The sequence below is a fragment of the Dipodomys merriami genome, unplaced genomic scaffold, assembly GCF_024711535.1.
Source record: "Dipodomys merriami isolate MVZ:Mamm:240054 unplaced genomic scaffold, mDipMer1.0.p SCAF_7, whole genome shotgun sequence".
In the NCBI taxonomy this organism is placed as follows: Eukaryota; Metazoa; Chordata; class Mammalia; order Rodentia; family Heteromyidae; genus Dipodomys; species Dipodomys merriami.
This window is the reverse complement of record NW_027206290.1, coordinates 57,866,535-57,892,285: the sequence shown is the minus strand read 5'-3', so window position 1 is coordinate 57,892,285 and position 25,751 is coordinate 57,866,535. Positions and strand designations below refer to the sequence as shown.

The following is a 25,751-nucleotide window of genomic DNA, read 5'->3' as shown; positions in this document are numbered from 1 at the left end:
TAGTCTGACTCCATTTTTCCATCTAAGGACTGGAAAGGAATGAAATGTTTTCCTTAGTCACCCAGCTAATCTGTCGCAATAAGACCCTTAAGTTTCTCAACCTAGTATTCTCTCTACTGTAAAATCTGTCTTCAGGATGGCCCTTTCCTCAGATATGGAATCAGGAAGGCAGTGTGGTCCTTTCAATTTGATGTTTTTAAATTCTTAAGCATCCCATGAATTTGAAACCAGAAACTTTTTTTAATTTTACTTTTATTGTCAAGGTGATGTACAGAGGAGTTACAGTTATGTAAAATAGTGATTACAATTCTTGTCTAACTTGTTACTCCTTCCCTCATTTTTCTCCCTCTTTCCCTCCCCCCTAAGTTGTACAGATCATTTCCAACATATTGTCTTATGAGTATTGCTGTTGCATTGGTTCCCACTTTGTTCTTTGTCTTACAATTTTGTTGTTCCCCTTCCCTTCCCTAATACAGATAGATGTATATACATTACCCAGGAGGGTACCAAAATCCAATGCAGTGACAACATATGAAAAAAAAAAAAAGACAAAAGAGGCTGGGCACTGGTGGCTCATGCCTGTAATACTAGTTACTCAGGAGCCTGAGATCTGAGAATTATAGATCAAAGCCAGCCCGTGCAGAAAACTCCGTGAGACTCTTATCTCCAGTAAATCACTAGAAAACCGGAAGTGGCACTGTGGCTCAAGCGGTAGAGGGCTTACCTTGAACTGAAATGCCCAGGGACAGCGCCCAAATCCAGAGTTCAAGCCCTACGACTGAAAAAAAAAAAAAAAAGACACAAAAGAAAAAGAAGAACATTGGGAACAACAACAACAAAGAACAAAACCTCTTGTGTCCATGTCTTGAAGTTCATTTCTCTTAGCATCACCTTATATAGTCATATGTACATAGCTATTGAGCTATTCTGCTCATCTGCTAAGATTATTCTAGATGTACACTAATTATTACAAATAAGGGGAACCATGGACCCGTTCTTTGGGTAGAAACCAGAAAAATTTTAAGAAAGAATTTTTTTTTCTTTTCTTTTTTTGGGGGGGGGTGTCCAGTTGTGGGGGCTGAACTCTGGGCCTGGGTGCTATCCCTCAGCTCTTCAGTTCAAAGCTAGTGCTCTACCACTTGAGCCACAGCACCACTTCCGGCTTTTTTCTTTTTGCTTATGTGGTGCTGAGGAATCGAACCCAGGGACTCAGGCAAGCAAGGCAAGTGCTCTACCACTGAGCCACCTTCCCAGCCCAGGAAGAATTTTTTTAACATTCACTCTGCAATGTCATAGGCAGAATGTCCTCTCAGAGAACATACAATTAAACACAGTTTCTCTCTCCTTCAAAGTCCATTATAAACCTTGTCTTAACTCCTGGCATCAACAGATGACAGATTCTGGCTATACAGAGTAGAATTCCTTGAAGGATTTCACAGTATTTATCTAATTATCACTTGTAGCCTTACTAGTATCTATTTTTGCATGGAGGTTTTTTACAAGATGTAATGAAATAAAAATAGATATTTTCAGACTAGGCCTTTGCATTAAAAAAAAATCCCTCTTTTTTTTAATGCACTATTCATTGAATGTCTCCTCTTCCTCCTCTTCTTCCCCCTCCTCCTTTTCCTCCTTGCCTGCATCCTCCTCCTCCTCCTCCTCCTCCTCCTCCTCCTCCTCCTCCTCCTCCTCCTCCTCCTCCTCCTCCTCCTCCTCCTCCTCCTCCCCTTCTTCTCCTCCTCTTTTCCTTCCTTTTGACCTTATACAAGGAAGGGTAAAAGGACATGAAGATGTGAAAAGTAAATTGAAACAAAGTCTTCACTAAATGAAAGATTTTCCTTACATCCAGCCACTAAGATCACTGGAATATAAATCAGATGAAACATAACCTTCTGGCCCATAGCCTCCAGAGATGACATCTTTCAGCAGCAGCCAGTACCCTATTGTATAAATACACAAAACAATGCTGAAAGGAGAGAGCCCTATGAAGGCCAGACTTGTAAATATTGGTCCGAGTATCATGTTTCTATTTATCTTTGAGAATGTGTGGCAAAGGAAATCTGGAAAGAATCTCTTGAAAGGTGAAGCACATTGGTTTGTGAAAATGAGATCATGTAATCTATTCTGCTTCAGGGGAAGCTCTTTAACTGTTAACTCATTTCTACCAGGTCATCAAGTAGGGATGTATTTTTCTGCTTCCATTCCAAGAAGACTGATGTTAATGCACAGAGTCCTTTTCATTTCTTTACCATTTCTAAAGTACAACTGATAATTAATATGATGACAAAGTCATCTTGGTATTATTATTTTAAAGCTCTCATCTAAGGTTTATGGATTGGATAATGATGCATGATACACATCCTATAGCTCTCAGTGATCATTTTCATAGCTCAATTAAAAAAATGATTGGACATCAAACTTACCTATGACTCCTCCTCTCTGCATCCTAGCCTTTATTTTCTTGCATATTAAGTTGCAGGGAAGACATTCATTTTGAAATCCATTTTCCTCTAGATGGAGTTTCAGGAGTTACCCTGCTGCATTGTATTTCTTTCAAGCAGGAGAACCAGACCCTGGCAATGGAATGCAAAAATAGAAACAAAGAACTTGGGCTGCTGGGCTCTAGTGGCTCACATCTGTAATCCTAGCTATTCAGGAGTCTGAGATCTGAGGACCACAGTTTGAAGCCAGGCTGGTCAGGAAAGTCATTGAGACTCATACTCACATCTCTAGGAAAATAGATGGTTCAGAATGGCTGTTCGATATATTGCTTGACATGGGTGCTGGAGTAAGAATACATACTTTGTTCAAAGCTGGGTCTCCCTATAAGTAGATAGAGTGACTTAAATAAATGAGTACAGGTAAGTTAATTTTGAAGGTGAGGTTTGGATATAATGATGGGAACATGGAGGTGTGATCATGAGAATGACAATAAGCCAGTAAGGTACATTACTGACCAGTTTACTAGAGGAGAGCTCAATTGCAACAGCACCCTCTGATGAGCCACATGAAGCATGCCTAGAAACTATCCTACATGAAACCCATCCCTATCTCCAGGTCACCTTTTCTTATCCAGTCAAGTAGACTTGTAATAAGTAGGCATGGATATGTCTGGGAACAGTGAGGCTCAAGAGGCCATGAGTGGAACATCTGTTACATACCAAATTAGAGTGATAATCAAGATGGGCTGAGGTAATAAACAACCTAGATACAGCCTCAGAATCTGGGACATTAATTTGGCTGCCAACATCTGGCACTCTTGTCTTGCTGTGGGTTAGTTCTTCTTTTAGCTCCTTTTTATTTCTTTTTAATAATCCCTTTTCCTTTGAACTTCTTTGTAGGATTTTTGAGGGATTGTAGATAAACATCATTGGAAAATAATAAGTACCTTGTAAATGAGAGAAAATTGTTGCCCAACTAACATGTACAAATGTAATAGAGAAAAACTGGAGCTTTACCCACTCATCAGCTTTATTACTTTCTAATGGATCTTGGCAAAGATATAGGTTTTACAGTAGCATTTCTGAATTTATACTATGTTTGGTAGTTTGGTTAGAAATAATCATATCTCTAAACTTTGTCAGTGGGTGTTTTTCCTTGTGTATTGTTAGGAGATACCCCATTTCACATACCTGCTCCTGAGCCAGTCTTTCATAGCCTTTGTTACTGTGTTTCCACCTACAACTTGTGGATCTATCCACAATTAACTCCATTTGGCAAATATCCTCTAGCAGGGGTTTAAAAAAGATAATAGTTAAGAAATCTTTTGCTGATAAATCACAGCCATGTCAATCTCTTTGTTAATATACACAGTTTTTCAGACTGAATTCAAATTCAGCTATACCCCACCATCTGAGGGCAGTCTTACAAATAAACACCTTACCAGACAACTTCATTTTGAGTAGCAAAATGTCTATGCAGATCAAGGTGATCATGGGAGCCAGGCAGAGTTCTGGATCAGTTTTGGCTCCTGAGGCTTTACATGACCGAGTTTGGCAAAGTTTCTACATTTTCAACCAGTCTCTTGTAAGGGTAATAGTCCCCACATAATCATTCTTGGCAGCTACATATTTTGAATGTCACACCATTAAAGACGGTTCTGTGTGTGTGTGTGTGTGTATTTTATTGTGACAATCTATATATTCATACAACACATCACCATCAAACTTACCCTTCCCATCATCCTTTCTTATTTTCTCCCCTTCTAAAACAATTTCATGATGTCTCTTTTATCATATATGCAAATAAACTACTTGGACACCACCTTCTCCATGGTTACTCATTAGCTCAACCTGTGCTGTTCAGTTGATGTGAACACCTTTGAAGGGGAGTGATGATTAAGAGTCTCCACCTAAGTTCTATGCTGTGTACTTACACACACACACATACACACACACACACACACACACACACACACACACACACACACACACACACACACGTATACATGCACTGAAGGAAAAAGAAACAAAGACATATTTAAAACTAAATCACAACCCAGGCAATGTTCTAAGGCAGAAATGTTCAAATCTTTAAAAATCAATACTTCGTTTTCCTCCCAAAATATTGCATTAATTTGAAATTTCCAATTACTGTTATTCTGATGTTTTCAAAAAGATGATTTGAATATCCTCCACGTACATAATTGTTGCTTTTACTTTGTTAAAATAAGTTACAGATTTTATCTGCTAATGAAAGAAAAATAAGCTTTTGAAAACTTCGTTTCTCATTGCCTTGTCTCATTCTCCTTTCTCAGGTAAATTTTGAAAGGCTTTGTCCTGTCATGAAGATGTAATTAAATTTTCTCATCTATCCATGAAAGCTACACTTTATCGTATAGATAAAAGTATGAATGGATTTGAAAGAATCTTATAGAAACCCTAACCTGTGACATTTAGCCTAATAAATTTCACATTAAAATTGTCCCCAACTTACTTACACAATACCTAAAAATGTTACACATACCTAAAAATAATAATCATTTTATGCTTTGGCTATAGTTTAGTTGTTTTGGACACAACACCTTTATAGTTCAGAGAAGTATATAACCTGGAGGGATTTGTCAGTATTTTTTTACAAACTCATTCTTCATTTTCCAACCTGTAAAACCCCATGGCTGCTTGGGAGAGTTGAATCCTGGTGTACAAGACATCAGCACAGATGCTGAATCTAGGTTCTTCCTGAAATCATGGAAATGGTACTGGAGGTGGCTTCCCTCTACCTGTTGCTGTGTGTATCCTTCCATGTCTGAATTTACCTGTGATTTTTTTTTTTTTTGGCCAGTTGTGGACCTGAACTTTGGGCCTAGTTGCTGTCTCTCAGCTCTTCAGCTCAAGGTGAGCGCTCTACCGTTTGAGCCACAGCTCCACTTCTGGCTTTTTCTGTTTATGTGGTGCTGAGGAATCGAACCCAGGGCCTCATGCATGCAAGGCAAGCACTCTACCACTGAGCCACCTTCCCAGCCCTACCTGTGATTGTTGTACACAGGCTCTTAGCATCTCTTAACAATCTCCTCCCTCCTTTTTCCATTGCTCCTAATACTTGCTATCTAAGTGAGTGATGAAAGAAGTCTGCAAAGTTCAGATGCTAAATCAATGGTAATTAGGTTCTCTTTATTTTTCCAGAAGGTGCAATGTTGTAGGAAAAAGAACTGTAAATAAAATTAGTTGTTACTAGCAGTTGGAATCTCCAAACACTCTATAATTTTATTTCTGTTAATGAGGCACATGAGAATAAATAAGTTCCAGAGGATTTAATTTTGGTCATGTACTTTTTTTAAGCTGAAATAATGCTACAGGCATTTCCCAATATGGGGAATGTGTGTCACACCCAACAAAGCCTCCCGAGAAGAGAATGCCAGGGGAAAGTAAACAAATGCATCATCATGTCCAGGAAATTAGCTAAGTGTTCTGCAGATAGTGAACTGTACATTTTTTCTAGATTATGAGCAACGTATTTCACAAACTGTGGAAATCAATGAGTAAATTATCTTCAAAATGATCATAGCCAGGAGTGAACACTCCCATAGGTAAATTTCAAATTAAAGGATTCTTTTTTCATTCCTCTACCTATCCATACCTTCTACATATTCAGTGGACATCTTTGAGGTTCTGGCTACTTCTTAGTGACTTTGTTGCACACTGATTGTTCACTCATTCTGATGAAACAACCTCTGTAAGCTTCATGAGAATTTATTCTCTTTTCTCTGAACAATTATAGTTTTCTGCTGGTATGACCACTAGTATGTTTACATAATATAATATTTTGGTAATTTTTAAAGCCTATTCTTAATATTACTATATGGTTTATACACCTCTATAAGTCTTTGGACTAAAATCTTACCTAGAATAAGGAGTGATCATAAAGGGAAGAGTACCCCAATCTAATAAAAGATATGTAATGTGATTTATTGGCTGCTGTTTCACCATGCTATTTCTTGTCAGCCAGTTATAAGTAATAACTGCAGCACAGAGGAAAACTGAGTAGAACATTCACACTGTAGGCTTAAGAAAATGCATGTCTAAAATCATCTTCATTTTGATGGGCATACCCACATACTTACATAAATTTTCGAAAGTAAGAAAGTGACAGTTGGTCTGGAATCTTAAAACAGAACACGAAACGATTTAAATTATTAAAACTCTTCAGGGCAAAATTTCAGACCTATTATAGCAAGAAAATAGCCCCAGTGAGATCTGTCATGACCAGTCCATTCTTCTGGGAAACATATGAATTATTATGTCTAATGACTTTGCTGGTGGGTCTGGCCTATGTAATTAAGATCTAAATTTAACTCCATGTTCCTTCTACAACTAAATTTCTTATCTGGACAAATGACCCCATTTATGAAAGCTCATAAAATATCATAGGCAAGTCATTACATACTTAAAATCATTCTAATAAATTAACCAAAGATGGTCGTCATATCTGCATTGCTAATAACTTTCCAAAAGTATTACTTACCATAAATTACTATAAAATGCGGCATTCAAGAGAAGACAAATAGACTAAAAATCAATAATAACAATAAATAAGTACCTTTCTTTGTTTTCAACTAATGAAAATTCTTGCATTTTCTGTTGCGGTTTCACTACCAGGATGTGAATTGTGCAGATACCAGTCTAATCCAGAAACCTCCTGAACTATGGACTAGTGCAAAATATCATGCATTTCTTTAAGTAATATGGAAGTTATTGTTTTGGGTTTTTTGCAAATTTTACTCTATATCAAACATGAATATGAATCAGGGTGGAGATTACAGTCTTAGAAGGACTAGAACAGCAAGTCTAAGATAAAAAATAACATACCTAAGTTCTTGTATAGCCTGGTTATTAGACCTTGTTAGATTCTGTAGGTTGTCTTTTTAGCTTAGTGATTATAAACATAGCTGTGCAGAAGCTTTGTAACCTGATACAATCCCATTTGCTAATTATTTCTATTTGTTGAACCACTGGAGGTCTATTCAGGAAGTTACTTCCTATGCCAATAATTCTAATGTTTCCTCTACTCATTCTTATAGTAGTTTGAAGGTTTCCAGTCTTACATTGAGGTCTTTGATCCATCATGAATTGATTTAAAAAAATTAGAGACAAGGATCCAATTTCATCCAGTTTCTCCAGCACCGTTTGTTGAAGAAACTATATTTTTAACATATATGTTTAGCTCCTTTGTTAAAAAAATAATCTGATAGCTGTAGGTGTGTTTGTGTGTGTTCTTTTCTGGGTCTTCTGTTCCATTTGTCTTAAGGTCTGTTTTTGTGCTAGCACCAAGTTGTTTTGTTATTATAGTACTATAATACAGTTTGAAATCCAGAATTATGATACCTCCAGCATTGTTCTTCCTCAAGATTGCTTTGGCTATTCAGAGATTTTGGTGCTTCCATATGAATTTTGGGATCGATTTTTCTATCTCTGGGAATAAGTCATATCTAAAGGAAGCAGAAACTCTTACCTTTTTTAAGGTTACTAATTAAGCACTCCATCCCCATGAGGACAGTCTAGTGTGCTTCATTAAGGTCTACTTCATCTCACCAAAGCAAATCAAAGAGTAAAAGAAAAGTTAAACAAAGAGGAAATATTAGAGTTCTACTCAGTTAAACACAGCACAAGAAAAATAATCTACATGTGATTGGAGTGTGTTAATAAATATTGGCTGAGAGTTCAAAGAATCCTCAGTGAGTTTCTCAAGAAATAAATTAAGTGGTGATTTCTAATAATGAGTACATTCTTGGAAGTCTATTAGATCACAGAATCATAGTCTTTAGGGTGGAAGTGTTTCTCAGAAAACATTTCATGGGACCTTCCTCGTATGCCAAGAAAATCCAACTGTGACAAGAAGGGAGACTGAGTATTTATCTAAGCCTCAAACCAAAAACAAAATCACCTTACTGACTAGCTACTTGCTTCCTCATAAGGTACAATGATCATCCTACTACATGTTTACATGCATAGTGGTTTCCCCTAGCCAAGTAGCACAAGTCAAACAGTTAATATAGTCACTGGAGATGCCATTAGCAGCTGGATCAAGCCTCAGATAAAGTTAGACTTGCTGGTGGATGTTTATAAATTAGAAGAGTACATATTTCTTTTCTTTGGGGTACAGCTTAGAGTCCTTTCCAACATGAGTTTTGTGTGTGTGTGTGTGTGTGTGTGTGTGTGTGTGTGTGTGTGTGTGTGTGTGTGTATGTATGCTTTTGTTTGCTTGTACTAGGACTTGAATTCAGGGCCTTGGCACTATGCCTTAGCTTTTTCACTCAAGGCTAGCACTCAACCACTTGAGCCATACCTTCACTTCGCACTTTTTTTTTTGGCTCATTGGAGATAAGGATCTTATGAATTTTCTTGTCTAGGCTGGCTTTGAACCTTGATCCTTACATCTCAGATTCATGAGAAGGTAGTTATAGGCATGAGCCATCAGCTTTTGACAAGGTTTAGTGATACAAGGATCAATATCAATGAAGGGCTCAAAAGTGTGAATGTTACTTAGCTTGAAGTGTAATGCGCTAAACTCTTCTACTTGTAGTCTATGTTGTGGCCCAGCAGCATTGTTATCACCTCGGAGTCAGTAGTGCAGAATCTCAGATCTACTGAAGAAAATCTGACTTTCAGCAAAGTTCTCCATGTGATTTGTCTATACATTAATATTTAAGAATTTTCCAGTCTAAAATTTGGGATATATTGACTGTGGACCTAAATACATATAAATTCCATGGACAAAAACAACACCAAGAAACAAACAATACAGTTGTAAGTGGTGTTGACATTTTATGTGGGCAGAAAGACAGTGTTTAACAGGACCAGAGGAGCTGGAGTTTAAATGAGGCAGTATTACTTGGCTCTTTCTGGTTTATCATTGATTTCTTTGTAGCTTTCAGAGAACTTCCACTTCAGGTGTCCCTGCCTTGAGCAATAATTCCTTCCCTTCCTTCCCCAGATTGGAATTAATGCAGTGTTTTCTTAAAATTTATTTTTGTTGCAGTAGTCATATAAAGGGGTTTCAGTTCCACATGTCAGTTTATGAGCAATGTTATCTTAAAAAGTTGAATCTGGAGTTCTATTATTATCTAGTTACTTGCTTCTATAAATACCAGTAAATTAGTAGCATCTGGGACCTTGTTGTGACGGTAAAGTCTCACCCTGCCCCAGAACTCGCGTTATTTTGAGAAGCTCAAGTACTTGGATACACATTGAACTTTGAGGAGCACTGAGCAGTGGCACTTTCTCAGCCAGTGATTTGTCCATCCTGAAGAAATGCAGATAAAATTTGGGTGAGCTTCATCACAGACGGTGGAGAGGGGAGCCATGCAAAGTATGTGGAGTAATTTGAACAAGTAACATAAGGAAGCATATTGCATGTTTGTAATGTCTGTACCTTCTAGCAGAACACTGAAAGTGAATTTAAAGGAATGTGGAATGTGGCTTTTGTAGCTTGATAGCAGCTAAAAAAAATCTCAGGAAGACATGTTGGTCTAGAAAGGAACATTTTTGTGTACATATCTGCCAGCCCTGGGAATTGAACTCAGGACAAAGATACACTGTCCCTTAGCTTTTTTGCTCAAGGCTAGAAGATTGTCTCTTGAGCCACAGCTCTACTTTGAGCTTTTTGCTGGTTAGTTGGAGATAAGAGTTTTATGGACTCTCTCTTCTTCTTGGGATGGTTTCAACTACAATCTTCAGATATCAGCTTCCTGAATACATAGGATTACAGGCATAAGCCACCAGCACCTGGCACAAACACATTTTATGAAGTGGAGGAACATTAGATAGCTCTTTGAAGCATAGAAACTTTGTTTTCTTATCGTTAAAAGTCTTCCTTGTGACAGTAAGCAGTGTCTGTTTACTAATGAAATTATTATTTTATTTTTGAAAGAGTATATCTACTTTCATAAAAATCCTCAAGGAAGAAATAGTAACCTTCAGGGAGAGGAAAAGCCCTGGGTTAAAATCCTACCACACTTCCTTTCAAAGGCCTGTAACTTGGGGATTTAGAAAAGATCCTATGAAGTGGGATTAGGGCCTGTTGTAGATGATGATTACTTTGCTGTCCTTGATGGAGATGCAACTTGAGACTGTGATCAAAAGTCTAAAGCCCCCACTGTGTGAAATCTGTTTAATGAAGAATGAAGAACCAGCTGTGGGTAAAATTATTCATCTGTACATCCAGAAATTCTCTGTTTCTCTATCCTTCCATCTTTCATCCATGTAATGTGTGACCTCATTCCTTCTCTCCAAAACTAGTTGGTATTTGGTACATGCACTAAGTTTATTCCCGCAGAGTAGGAAGGAATTTAGTTTGAATGCATCTCAGTGAATTACAGGTATGTCACATTCTGCAGAACATTGTCTGCTCATCTGGATGGTTTTCTCATCATCCAGGGCTGAAAACCGGTGCTAAACTGTGTACATGGTACCAGGCTCACTTCTTGCTCTCCTCCTTCTGATTCTGGAATGATGCTGGTTTGAATAATGCAGGAATCACTGGGAAATGTGTACAAATAATTCCCCTCGTGGGGCCTGAGCTGTCAGATATCGTTTTACAGACTAGCTGTTCCCCATCTTGTTCTTTCTGCTCATTTCCATAATAGACTTCAGTTGATAAAACTCTTTGCTGTGATTGATGGCTTACAAAGCAACAGCCATTTGCAGGCCAAGGGTAACAGTTCTTGAACCTGGAAAATATGACTAGGATCAATTTCTTTTTCTTTCTGTTTTCTTGCTTTCCTTTATTTCAATCGTTCCTACTGAGTGTGTTCTTTAGACATCTCTTTCTTAGTCATTATCCCCTAATTAATTCCCTTGTTAAATATAAAGTGTGCATTAGGCTTGACTAATGTCTTCCTTTGTGTCTAAGGAAAGAAGAATTTATTACCTTTACATATTGACTCAAGCTGCATAATCACAACTCATTTGTTTAAAGCCCTCATTCTTTACAAACCATGCTGGAGTTTAGGCCCCAAGCAACTGTCAGGAGTCTCACCTGCCTCTCATCAATATGATATGGAGTCAGGTGTTTGCAAGTATAATTGGTTTAAGAAGTGGCTGTATTCACAGGGAAACCCACCTTTTCCTTTGTGTAACCGTTTCAAGTTCACACCATGAAATTATTGAGATGAAATGAAATTGCCCAATTCATGGAGAGAACATACTGACATTTGGAGGGACAGCACAGAAGTGTTGGGAATCTGCAGGCACAAAATGTTCATATGTGTTGGTAAACAAGCAGTCTGCTCCCTCTCCAATTATATGGTTCTATGATGAATCAGTAAACACTGAGAAGGACTTTAATTATTCCTGGGGAAAGAGCCTGTATTGCCTATCTGGTGAAGTAGTGAGGGGGGGGGGAGGAAAGATTGGTTGCCCAAAGCATAGTCCTAGAGTGAGCAGAAGATTTGGGAGATTGTTAGAAATGCAAAGTTTTGGGACCCGTTCCAGATATGTTGAATCAAACTGTGATGGCCCTCCATGTGATTTTTGTTAACATAAAGTTAATCAGCTACGATCCTTGCATCCTGCACAAGTGGAAATGAGGCAAGATTCAAAAGTTGTGAAAATGACAGAAAAGTCTATTAGGAAAAAAAAATGTGGCAGAGAAAGGATATTACATAGCATGGGCATATCACAAGAAGATGGATATTTCAGTTAATTTTCAGTCATCTTCAAGAAGCAGATATAAGCATTAAGTTGAATTAGGGGTGAGGGCAAAGGTATACATAGTTTAAGATCATGGTTACAGGTATTATTATCTCAGCTCTGGTTTGCTCAATTCTGGAGGAGTTTGCATTGTCATCCCTTGAGGGGAGCAATCTGGTCCTCATGAGGTGATTTCTTAGCTCAGGGTGCAGCTTCATCATAGGTAATTATCATCATTTTTTTGGGGGGAGGTAATCTGTTCTTCACAGCTGTGGTGTTTCTTAAGAAGGTAGTGTCATAAGAAGATGGTGTCAGTCTTTCATCTTTCCTGGAATCTATGGTGATTGCAAAGTGACCTTGGAGACAAGGGCTTAGAACACTTACAAACACAAAATGGAGCTACAGAAGGAGCAACAGTTTACATACCAGTTACAAGTATACGTTCAATAGATTGAAAGCTGGCTGTCTCTTTGGTGAGAATAGCATTAAACTTTTGAGGTTTTAGTTATTCAGATTTCTGTGAAAAATTCCTGTTCCTAGATCCCAGTATACAGGGTTAAACGTTACCTGTGATTCAGGGATTCTTATTGCAATGTATTGGTTTTTTTATTGCTGTTTTTGAGACTTTGTTATCACACTTAAAAGTTCTTTTTGCATCTCTCCATGGCTCATTTCGAGTTGCTAAATTTGAGAAGCTAAAATCATAAGAAGCTCTGTCATGAGCGTATTTTACACTTAGTAGAAAGTCATAACAATCCTTGGTTCAAGGGGCAGATTTAATATTGTTAATATCTGGTAGGTACTGCCTGAAAGGATGTTCAAAAAAACTCCAACCAGTCCTTTCTCAAGGACTGAGGCAATTCAAGATGTATTCTTCTCCACTGACCTTCATCCTTCCACCTCGTTGACTATTCTATAGACGAGACTGCTTAGACTTTTGAGTCAAAAGATTTTCACTGTGTCTGTTTTCCCTCTTAACCTATCTAGGTCCCTTCATGGAATACTACTACTATTTCTATGACTACTACTACTACTACTTAGTTAATAACAATGGCCCTTCTAGTCTTTGTTATTATAAGACAGCAAAATCCATGTGGATTAGTTCATTTTGTGTTGCTGTAATGAAATACTTAAAGCTGGATACTTTATAAAATTCAGTTTATTCAGTTTATTCAGCTTACATTGCTGAAGTTTCATGAGCATGATGAGGAGCTTCGAGTTACATCACAGCATGGCAAATGGCTTCATGGTGTGGGAGTTGGTGCAGAGAGAGAGATTATCTAGCTAAATAGGATGTGAGGGAGATTCAACAACCAGGTTCATTCTTTTATCTTTTCTTTCCTTTTCTTTCTTTTTGTGTGCCAGTCCTGGGGGATTGAACACAGGTCCTGGGCACTGTCCCTGAGCTTTTTGCTTAAGTGTAGTACTCTACCACTTGAGTCACAGCACCACTTCTGGCTTTTGGATGGTTAATTGGAGATAAGACTCATGGACTTTCCTGCCTGGGTGGTCTTTGAACCATGATCCTCAGATCTCAGCCTCCTGAAGTAGCTAAGATTACAGACATGAACCACGGGATCCTGGCTCAAGGCTCATTGTTTTTATACAGCCAGTTATGTAAGAGATAAAATGGTCCTTTGAGAATTACATTAATCTCTTCTAGGGACTATACCCCCAGTGATTGAAGATTCTTCCACTGTTCCTGACCCCTAAAATTCCCAATACCTCTAGACATTCCAAATGAGAACCTAGCTTCTGGCACATGCTTTCTAAAAAAATTATACATTTATGTATATATACATACATGCACGCATGCACACACACACACACACACATATATACATATATATATATATATACATATATATATATATATATATATATATATATATATATATATATATATATATATATATAGCCAGTCCAGGGCTTGAATTATAGTCCTTGGGCTCTGTCCCTCCTTTGCTCATTTACTCAACCACTTACGCCACAGCACCACTTCCAGCTTTTTCTGTGATTAATTGGAGATAAGAGTTTCATGGAATTGCCTGCCCAGGCTGACTTTGAACCTCTGTCCTCAGATCTCAGCCACAGGCACCTGGCCGCACATGAAATTTTGAAGCACATATTTAAACCACATTCACATCATATTTCCTGGAAAGAATAGAATTTATTAGATTGACATTTATATGTAAGAGATATATGGAGATAAGACTTTTATTATTAAGAAAGTTAAGGACTGACTCAGAACCATAAATACTAAATAGGCCCTACTCGAATTTATTTTACAGGTGTGTCCATAGTACTCATGCTGTGTGGAGCCTTGCACATGGTACCTAAGATGCAGGAGGATATGGTCTACATTCAAGTAGCTACATCTCACAATTTTCTCCCATTTTGGTATCATTTGCAATCTTGCCTTAGCTTCAAGCCAAGTCTTCAGGAGGCCTTTCTTCTTGTGGTTTTACAAGGATTATCATTCTTTCTCTGTCTTGCCAAGACCTTCTAGAGATGACTAAAAAAATGTATCGTAAATAACACAAATGTCTTAGGCTGCTTTGGAGAAGCAGAGCTCTCTCAGAGGAAGCAGCCTGATATTTAGTCTGACAGCCTTGGGGTGAGGGTGGGACTGAGAGGTAAATTGTGAGGAACTCAGCATGCAAGGCAAGGGCGTATAACAAGAAACATCCCAGGAGATTGCCCAAACCTTGGTGAGGCTCTCTGGATGGGAAAGAACATGCTTTAGCCTTGACTCTACCAGATCAAGGAAGCGGGAGTCTATCTGACCCAGGCATCAGCTACTGGGAAGGGTTTCTCCTGTAGGGAGACTTGCTTCCAAGGCTCCTTGCTCCTTGTGTGCACTAGAAAATTCTGTGCCAGCACTCGGACTCTGCGGTGGTGATCTCTGGGTGGGTAGTGGGGTACACAGGGGAAAATGGGAGTGGTACACCCATTTTGTTCATACCTCCATGCTAAGGAAAGCTCCAAGTCCTTAGTCTTCATCAGCTCCTACAGAGAGCTCTGTATTCTTTCAGGCAGTGATTTTTCCCCCTTGTGGCCTTTAAACACGGGGGCTCTTCTTGTCATTTAGACCACTTCTTCAATCAGGATGGCATCCCCCTGAAGACACCCCCTTAGGCTTGACAGTGGCTGAGCTGTGGCCTTTCAGTCTCAAGTGAATAATTTACTTCTCAGGGGATCTGAAGTGATTGACTTCTTATCTCAATTTCCCCTGGGCTCTGGACCAGCAGTATTGGCAAAGGGCATCCTCCTGCCACTCCTCACCTCTTGCTATCAGGAATTCAAAATGTTCCTAATCCAAGTACTTAATCATGAGGACTAGGGAAAGAGGCTACTTACAAAATCGGAAGTGACAAAGGTCATTGAAAAGTCACCTTGTAGGGGACATTTAGTTTCAGTAGAGGCTTTCCTATTACACGACTGATCTGCTGTTAGTATGGGCAGGATTTTTGCATTGTTTGTTTTACTTTGGGTTTTTAAGCCTTCGATGCTTCCCTCTGCTTCCATTTGCTGTGAGTTCGCAGAGTGAATGGGATGGAACAGGATGCACATTCTTTTTGGTTCAGCAGGTTTATGGAGACTGCTTTTCTTCTTCACATATGTGGAGCTTTTAGGGAAACATTCCTACCAGTCACGTGAGTGAGCTCAGGCACAAAACAAGTGTTTCCCTTCATTGGCTCCAACATTAGCATTCCTAATAAATTCATAGTGGAATTAATCCAGCTGTCTTCTCACAAAATATAAAGTTTAGAAGAGGACTGCTACTATTCATGGCTGTGTAATAGTTTGTTTTATACTGCATGGGGTTGTATAGTTATAAACATGAAAGCAGCTGGCAATAAAAGACTTTATGACAGCCATTTCAAAGGTGTAATGAAGAAAACAAAAAGAAACCAAGTTATTGCTTATAATTACGGTGCCTGGATGAGCCTGCATAGTGCTTTCCAGACATTTCACTGGCCATTTCTGTGTCACAGTCTCCTATAAATGACATTGGCCTTCAGCTTAGTTAGCTATATTTGCTATATTTATCCTTGTGATGGAATTATTTAATTTTCTTGACTCTTGATACTCTTACAAACTTTTAAGGAAGCTGTTATATTTTTGTTTGGTTGGTTGTTTGGAGGCCAGTAGAGGGGCTTGAACTCAGAACCTGAGTGCTGACCCTTAGCTTTCTTATTCAAAGTTAGCACTCTAATGCTTGAGCTGCCCCTCTGCTTTGAGCCTTTGGTTAGTTAACTGGAGATAAGAGTCTTTCCTGACAGAGAAAGTCTGCAGTCCTCAGACCTCAGTCTCCTAAATAGCTAAGTTTACAAGTGTAAGTTACTAGTGCCCAGCTATTTTCGCAGTTGTAAATGCAGTTGTCCCTTGTTTCAGTCCTGGAACATAGTGAGCAGCAAAGTGTAGCAGCAAAGGAGCCTAAGAAGAACCAGGAAATAGGATGCTATGGGCTTGGAGCCATGGTAGGACTTTAAGTCACATTGAAGAGTGATGGGACTAGAAGGTTCACATGAGGTAAGGAATAAGACCTTGAGCTTTAAGTGCAAATGAATGGAGTGAAGGGTATTCATCAGATCATGGAGAGTGTTGTTCTGCAGGGCCATATCCTAGTTGAATAAGAGGAGGGAAGAAGCATGGCTCTATGGGAAAGTTCTTACTGCTGTCTGCCTCTACCAGTCTTGTGGGAGCCTTGTATTTCATGTATTATTTGTGAAATTAAGAAATATTAAAGGCAAAAGAGAAAGCATACATAAGAAAACAACTTCCTTAGTATTCCTTTCAATGAGCTCGGGCACATTACCTTTCTTAGTTTTACTTTCTTCCATGTTTATAAAAAGGGGGAGTTGCAATTTTATCACAGACTTTTTCATAGGAATGAATGAGATAATACACATACAGCTCTTAGCCTAGTGATGAGCCCATTGCAGTTATTTGAAAAATGAGTGATTGTGGTTATGTAGCCACCTCCTGAGCTATAAAATAGCCTCTTTCTCTGTCACCTTTTGCTTAAACTATAGGAAAGTGAAGAGACTATTTTATAACATCATACAATTTAATAGCTGAATCAACCATCTAGTCCACCTTAGTTCCCTGTGTAGATGGGTAAACAGAGGCCCTTTGTGGATATACTGTCAGATCTCAGATCCTACTTTAAAGTCTCTTATCACACACACACTGATATTTTATACTCCATACTTTCTGACTTAATGTTTTAACTGACCCTTTGCGTACTTTTATTTTTCAAGGAAACTTTATCACCATAGAGGGAAAAACCAGTATTCTTTGTTATAGCAAATTATAATCACTCATGGTTTGAGCATATTTCTACCATTGTTATTGCTACAATAATGCTCTGTAACAAACCACGCCATACCTCAATAACACGCACTGGGCAGCATTTCTTTCTTGCTCACAAGACTATGGACTACTTTGGGGCACTGCTAATCTGGATTGGGTTTACTTGCTTTGCTCCACTTATCTCTCATCTTTTCTAGGCAAGCATAAAGCATTTTGGTCACATACTAAACCCTCCCCGTGGTTCTCTTCTAAAGGCAAATACAAAAATTCAAACATAAAATCATATCCACTTTTATTCCATTGACCAAGCTCAAGTCCATCAAGAATAGGATAAAGAAAAATGTATTGTTCCTGTCTTAGTTGGCTCAGGCTGATATAACATAGATATCACACACTTGATGGCTTCAATTACAAGCATTCACTTCTCATAATTTTAAAGCTTGGGAAGTCCAGGGTTCAGGTGCTGGCAGCTTTTGATGTCTGGCTAGAGCTCTTTTCCTACCTTGAAGATACCTATATTCATTCTCTTTTTACACACGATCAAAAAAATTTTCTTCTTAGATGGGCACTAATTCTATTTATAGGAACTATATCCTCAGGATCTTATCACCTCCCCCAAAGCCCCAACACCCAATTTTCTCACAATGGGGATTAGGTTTTAATGAATGAACTGCAAAATGTGTATACTATGAAGTCCTATTTAGTCCACTGTATTATCCTAGTGGAACTTCTTAGTCAGTTTCAGATACTATAACTAGTAACTATAGATCACAGTTCTCAAGGCTGAAAAGTCTGAGATCAGTGTGCTGTCATGATTTCATTAGGATAGGGGCCCTTTCCCAGACTGCAAGCATGTCATTTCTCCTTGTCTCCTTACTTGGTAAAAAGAACTGGCTACTTCTCTGGCCTTTTATAAGTGTACTAATTTCTTCATGAGGGATTCTGCCTTATTTATGGTCTAGTTACTTTCCTAAAACCCTACCACTAAATACCATTACACCTTAACATGAGCTGTGAGGCGATGCAAACATTTGGTCTGTTGGAGGATTTTGAAATTACGCAGTAAATTGTGCAGATAAAAAGAAGGATGAAGACTTGAGGACATTATGGAATTTGTCACAATAATATGTAGATATTACATTTAAAATACCAATCTGTTTACCAGCCAAAACTATTTTGCATTAAAGAGTGTGTTATGCTACAATCTGAGATTTCCCAAAATAATCTGTATCTTAGCTGAGAGAAACGTGGCATAATCTTTAGTATCTAGAGATAATGATAATTTAAAGGTCTGAGTTGCAGTGTTTTCTCAGATATATATGTATATGTATTTTTATTATATTTTAACTTCTTTGAGTATAGAATACCTTACAATAATGTATAGGACTGGTAAAGTTCATTGCCTGTGCATATGTATACTTGCTCATCAACCAAATAGATTTACTAAGCTTCCTTGATTTTCAGCCAGCTATCCAATTAGAAACCATTTTAGACAGCTGTATCTAAAACCCTTATTGCTAACTCTAGCATGAGCAAAGAAGAATACAACCATCAAACCTTCAGAGGTAGTGTTATAGGCTTGGAGGAAAAAAAAGTCCATAACCAATAGTAGAACACATGTTAACACAGACATAGGTTAAGGACAGGATTGACTGAAACAGTATCTATGACTCAGAGCTGATTTAGTACTGGACTGTGAATATGAGGCATTTTGGGGAAGCAATTGGTTCATTTTCTCTAGAGAAAGATGTACTTTTACAACTATGATATAAACTATAAATAGTAATCTCAACATGTAATAAAAATCCTAAATTTAAAAAAAGCAGGCATTACATTTCAACTTATGAAATTTTCTTTTTTCTTTCTTTCCTTTTTTTCTTTTTTCCTTTTTGTCAGTTGTGGGGCTTGAACTTGTCCTAGGTGCTGTCCCTGACCTCTTCAGCTCAAGGCAAGTGCTCAACCACTTGAGCCACAGCACCACTTTCATTTTTCTGGTGCTTAATTGGAGATAAGAAAGAGTCACCTGTAATTTCATGCCTGGGCTGGCTTTGAACTGGGCTCCTCAGATCTTAGCCTCTCGAGTAACTAGGATTACAAGTGTGAGCTACCAGCACCCACCTGAAACATTTTTTTCTTAATTATACAAAAAGTAACATGAAATGAAGGTGGTTCTTATGAAAATGACAACTTTCTCATTTTACTGAAGTGTGATATACAATTAAAAATACTTAAACAGGAGGTGGATCTTGCTTACACATAATGTGAAATTTAACTGAAACTGATCTAACAATAAATTTGCTCATAAACTGATAGATCCCAAAGTTTGGAGTCACCTCATAGTTAATATATGCTGATAGGTCCTTGAGAAAGAACTCTTCATTCTGTTATCTGTATGGCTACAGCCTGCTGCCTGTACTTCTACAGATCAATCAGCACTTTCCCTTGGACCTGGGAATGAAGTCCATCCTCTCCAAACTACAAAATTTCTACAGAAATGTGGACAGTATGTAGCTAGGTGCCAGTGACTCACACCTACAATCCTAACTATTTAGGAGACTGAGATCTAAGGATCTTGGTTTGAAGCCAGTTTGGCAGACAAATTCAGAAGATTCAGATCTCCAATTTACCAACAAAAGGCCCAAAGTGGAGGTGTTAATGTATAGCTCAAATGACAGAGTATTAGCTATGAGCAAAAACAACAAAGAAAGGAATAAAGTAGAATAGGTGAGATGACCATGGATAAAGATGAAAGAAACTTTCTTGATTTTCATCAAGGGTCAGAGAAAGGCAAGTTGTAGTAATGATGTTAGTTTAGGATTTTCTGTCTTGCTTTTGAGGGAACATTTTGAATCAAATTTAAAAACCGGAAGGACTTCTCTGGTGCTTACATTACAGATACAGAAAGCAGAGATAAGAAATGGCATAGAGGGCTGGGAAGGTGGCTCGGTGGTAGAGCGCTTGCCTTGCATGCCTAAGGCCCTGGGTTTGATTCCCCAGCACCATATAAGCAAAAGAAAAAAGCCGGAAGTGGCGCTGTGGCTCAAGTGGTAGAGCGCTAGCCTTGAGCTGAAGAGCTGAGGGACAGCACCCAGGCTCAGAGTTCAGGCCCTACGACCGGAGGCCCCCCCCCCCAAGAAAAAAAAGAAATGGCATAGAAATTTAAAGATTTCAACGCTTTTATTAAGTGCTTGAAACCAACATGTTAGACTAAGGCAAGTATTTTCCAGTTGTTGGCCCAATCTGTAATTTTACAAAAGAAATACAATTCTCTAGGTCAATTCAAATGATTATAATGATTATATATAAATAAAGAGACTGTAAATGATATATATGTACATATATAAAAACACATAAATATATATATATATATATAAATTTTTCTCCCAAGAGAGCAGCATATTCTAGTTTAGAAATAGCCTAAAACTAAATGCTATCAAACTAATTTCTGATGCCTATATGATTGTACTTGATTAGCACAGATATTTTGCTCCTGGAGTTTGCCTGAAAAGGGACTCTAGAGCCTTGAAAATGATGTCATTTCCCAAATTCTATAGATGACCATTGAGTTAGATGCACTTCAACAAACTAAGATAATTGGCCTGGGTTTTGATACGATCTATTGTTTCTCTATGGAAAAGGGTTTTTGATGAAAGTAGTTATGCTAAACACAGCTCTGAAATCAGGGCATCCTATTTTTCTCCCTTCTGTTGGCCCCATCAGAAATTTATTATGACAAAGAACACAGCTGATGGATTGCAAAATCCTCAGTTGAACTCTCTCTTCTTCTCTCTACCTCCCCATCTGTCTCTTTTACTCTTATTACTCTCTCTCTCTCTTTCTCTGTCTCTCTCAAGTAATAAAAAGTGATTAATGGAGGAGATGTAGTTTAGATGAATTATATGCAGTGTTGTTGTATGTAAAATTACTTTTCCATGATACTGTATTTCCATCTTTGCTTTAGCATTGCCTTTTTGTTTCAGTTAGCACAATAATATTACCAAAGTCATCCTCCATTACATTACTGTTTGCCTTCACATTTAAGGCAACGATGTCATTTTCAGATGAAGCCATTTGTCCTTGTTAAGGCAGACAAGGCAGTTACTACATTCAGACTCAATTATTAAGTTGCATGATTGATTCCAAGGGAGAGAACTGGGAGCTGAAGCAAATAGAATGTGTCCTTAACTGCTTGGTATGTTCTTTCTTCTGCTAGATCTAATGGGAGAATAACTCATGTCATTGGAAGTAAGAGTTAGTTTAGATCAGGAAACCTACTCTGAGATGGAGAATAGGGTATCAGATAACTATTAAGGAATGCCTTCAATGCCAACATCTGGGGAAGAGAGGGAAAGGAAGCCAAAGAGGACTCAGGGAGAAGGTGGCATGTACTGCAGGTCCAGTGCCTGAAAGTTTACAGTATTTTGAGAATATACATCACACTAATGCTTCTGTGTCATTGGGCGAATTGTAGCACTCAAGAATATTCCTCCAAGCCGGGCGCTGGTGGCTCACGCCTGTAATCCTAGCTACTCAGGAGGCTGAGATCTGAGGATCGCGGTTCAAAGCCAGCCCGGGCAGGAAAGACCGTGAGACTCCTATCTCCAATAAACCACCAGAAAACCGGAAGTGGCGCTGTAGCTCAAGTGGTAGAGCGCTCGCCTTGAGCTGAAGAGCTGAGGGACAGCGCCCAGGCCCAGAGTTCAAGCCCCACGACCAACAACAACAACAAAAAAAAGAATATTCCTCCAAACTTCTTAGTACCTCAAGAGTCCTAGGGAGATGCTGGGATATTGCTCAATGATTGCCTAGCATGTACAAAGGCCCTAGGCTTGATACCCAGCACTGCAAAAAAGAAAAAGAAATGAAACAAAGAGAAGGAACCAAAAATATGTCTGACAATGAAATAATTAAAAGGATAATACATATTATGTCCCAGAAATTCCCTATATCCTCGGTCTTAGCTCTTAGTACTTAGTAGTAAAAGGTTTCTGCAGAGAAGAAGGGGTTTCAATTTATAGACACAAATTGAAATAATTTTTAGTTTCTTTAAAACAAAATAACACAAATTCTGAAATTTTGAGAAGGCATCAGGTAAAAAGAATACACATCTGGTCTAGAAAATGGTAGAGAAATCGGGTACTAGTGAATCACCAGCCTCAATCCTAGCTAATCTGGATGTGGAGATCAGAGTATCTTCCTAGACTTGGTTAATCCCAGAGACTCTCTTGAAGTAACCATACTGGGCTGAAGTATGTATATCTAAAGTGGTAGAATACCAGCCATGAGCTGGTAAGCCTAGGAACTACAAGGTACTAAATTCAGGTTCAGGAAAAAAAAAAGGTACAGGAAATTCATAATATATATTAACCCAAAGATATAAAGAAAAATGACTTAGATATTTCTTCATTACAATTATTAATAATAATGTTAGTTACCATGGCCAACTGCAACTGTGTTATTTCAAATTTATTTTTATTATCGTTAAGTAGTTATACAAAGGAGATGCCATTCAACTAAGCAGTTTACGAATATAATCAGCAAAAACTCTACAATTAATTGCCATAGAAAAGTTTTTTTTTTTAACTGAAAAAAATATAAAGATAAGAAAGATCTTGACTGAATTCACACAGATTTGCAATAGGAGGAGAGAGTGCCACACCTGGATGGCATTGTACAGTTAGAAAGCCTAAATAGGAAAAAATTGTACATCTATACATGTGCATTCATTTAAAAAATCAAATTCTTTATTGCTCAGTGAATGTGGTATGAACTGTACTGTCTCAATAAATGTTTAAGGACAGATGCTTAAAAATAAAAGGGCACATACAATATAAGTTTATTTTACATTTTGCTGACATTCAATTTACACATCAGAGCAAAATACAGAATATACCTTATTATACATTCTGCACAGACAGTTGAGTCTCATCAAAAGCATTACATTAATTTTTTCCAAAGTTTTTTTTTTTTTTAAGTTTTAACTACACTGCGTTTCAGTGGTCCCTAGAAATGGGACATGAATGTTGATTGATTTCAGATTGCAGAACACCAGGGTAACATCAGATTAACAGAGAATGAGCAGAAGTTTCGGATCTACCACCACTTGGCATTTCTGTCACGCACACACCATAGACGTTATGCACACACTGTAGACACAAACCATTTCAAGAGCATGTGTAATAATGAAGTGTGGCGGAGGAATTAAGAAGGATGCGTTGTAATGACTGTTTATCTTCTCACTGATAAATCTATTTCATTGGGGGTTGCATCATTTTTTTAAAACAACAGTTAAGAGTTGGCTTACGAGATTCTTGAAACTTAAGTTGGATCAAGTGAGTTTGTGTAATTGCAGGAAAGGAAAGCTTTCAATGAAGCAAACATTTTCATTTCCAGAGGATCTCCTGCTCCACATACTAAGTCTGAGTGTAACTCCATTTACAAATGGAAGATATCTTTTATCAAACAAAATACATGTCAAGATAGATAATGTATAGAACAATTTCTTTGAAATTTATTGCAATTTTTGTGTTTTTTCACAGGCATTTCCCTGCATCTCAACGGGTATTTATGGTAAGTGATCTAATTTTGATGATGTTTGTACTTCTTTGTTAAATGAAAGGGAGAGTGGTTAACTGGAAAAAATAAAAATGTTCTCTGCTGAATATATTTTGCTGTTATTTAAAGAGACCTCAGATGCAGACTCCACATTCTTCCAAATTCCATTAAGGAATCCCAGAAGCTACTCAGATTCTTTGGTTTTCTTCAATTTGATTGCAGTAGATATCACAGGAAATGAGTTGATACATTGTTTCTAGAAGGCTTTTGTTAAGTCAAAAAATTATTCCAGTGAGCTTGACCTCTAATACTGTTTTTTTAAAAATAAAGTCAGATATTCCTCTCAGAAAAAGTACAATGTGCATGAAGCCTAGCACTACTATTATTTGTTGCACTTTACACAATAATAGAAACGTTAAAATGCATATACCTGGATTGCTATTTTTTTAAGAAACCCAAAGAAGTGCTTCTTAATATAAAAGAGTTTTAACATGTTGCAAATATGTTTTGGTATTGATGGGCTGTTTTAAGTAGTGAATGTTTCTCTTACAGATTAAAGCAAAATGTTTTTTAATTATTTTTAGTAGCCTAAGTCAGCTGAATATTCTTTCAATATTCTTCCACCTGAATTGATTTTATGTTTCTCCCTTCCATCCCAGCCAGACTATTAATAACTGCAATTTCTAGATTAGGGTAAAATCAAGTGTATTTATCATTTTAGAATTTTCTGATGCTAGCAAAATAGATAGTGAACTTTCTAGACTTATTCTCACATGAAAGCTCTTAGCTAAGATATAAAATGTATAAAAATCTAAAAATATAGTTGCACATTATTGCTAAGAGAAATGAGACCTAGACTCTTGTTAAAGACAGGAAATGTGCTTTTCCTTAACATAGTATTTCTTTTGAAGTTCTTCTTGAAAATAAAATAGAAAATGTAGAAATGAATCAAATTAAGTGGACAAAGATTTGGTGACACATTTATAGAGTGAACAGGTTGCCTCCTTCCTCTTCAGAGTCTACTCTAGGAATAAGGGCTCCACTTAAGAAAGCAGTAGATGGACTGGGTTTGGACTAAACTAGACTATTTGAATAATTTTCCTCATCATGGCCACAATGCCAAGTTAAAAATCCTACATATTTGCATAAGGAAAGTATTATGTACAAAGTTCTACTTGGTAAAGATCCCAACTCTTTTGTGTGTCTGGGTGTAAAGTTTTGGTACTGAGGCTTGAACTCAGGGGCTGAGCACTATCCCTTAGCTTTCTGCTCAAGGCACTCTAGCACTTGAAACACAGTCTTCTTCAAGGGTTTTACTGGTTAATTGGTGATAAAAATCTCCTGTCTGGACTTTCCTACCAGGCCTAGCTTCAGCTCTGGACCTTAGCTCTCAGTCTTCTAAGTAGCTGGGATTAGAAGTATGAGCCACTGGCTCCAGCAAGAGCCCAACTCTTTATTTCACCTTATCTAGAATCAACCAAGACTTCATTGCAGAATAATTTTTATTTTAAGAAAATTCTTTCAACTTAGTCACAATTTCCTTGACAACAAACAAAATCTCAGCTGCCTAAACCACTAACATGTACATTCTTTGTTTATTACCTTGTTGATGTTTATTTCTGAGAGTCTATGGCAATGTGGAAAGAACTTTAAAAGAAGAATGAACCCGAAGATAAGGACTCAAATGGTTTTTCTTGCTTGCTATTGTTTCTAACATATTTATAAGATGATTTCTTTGTTGCTTTGTAT

The 25,751-nt window shown here is 37.7% G+C and overlaps 1 protein-coding gene across 4 annotated transcripts in view; it reads left to right on the top strand.

Moving 5' to 3' along the window:
- Nucleotides 1-25,751, top strand: part of Macrod2 (mono-ADP ribosylhydrolase 2) — a 1,801,573-nt gene that overhangs the window by 1,200,546 nt on the left and 575,276 nt on the right. For all 4 annotated transcript variants that reach the window (XM_070006718.1, XM_070006720.1, XM_070006719.1 and 1 more), the window contains exon 7: nucleotides 23,987-24,017. In XM_070006718.1, coding sequence (XP_069862819.1) covers nucleotides 23,987-24,017 — 31 coding nt within the window. The remainder of the gene's footprint in view (nucleotides 1-23,986; nucleotides 24,018-25,751) is intronic.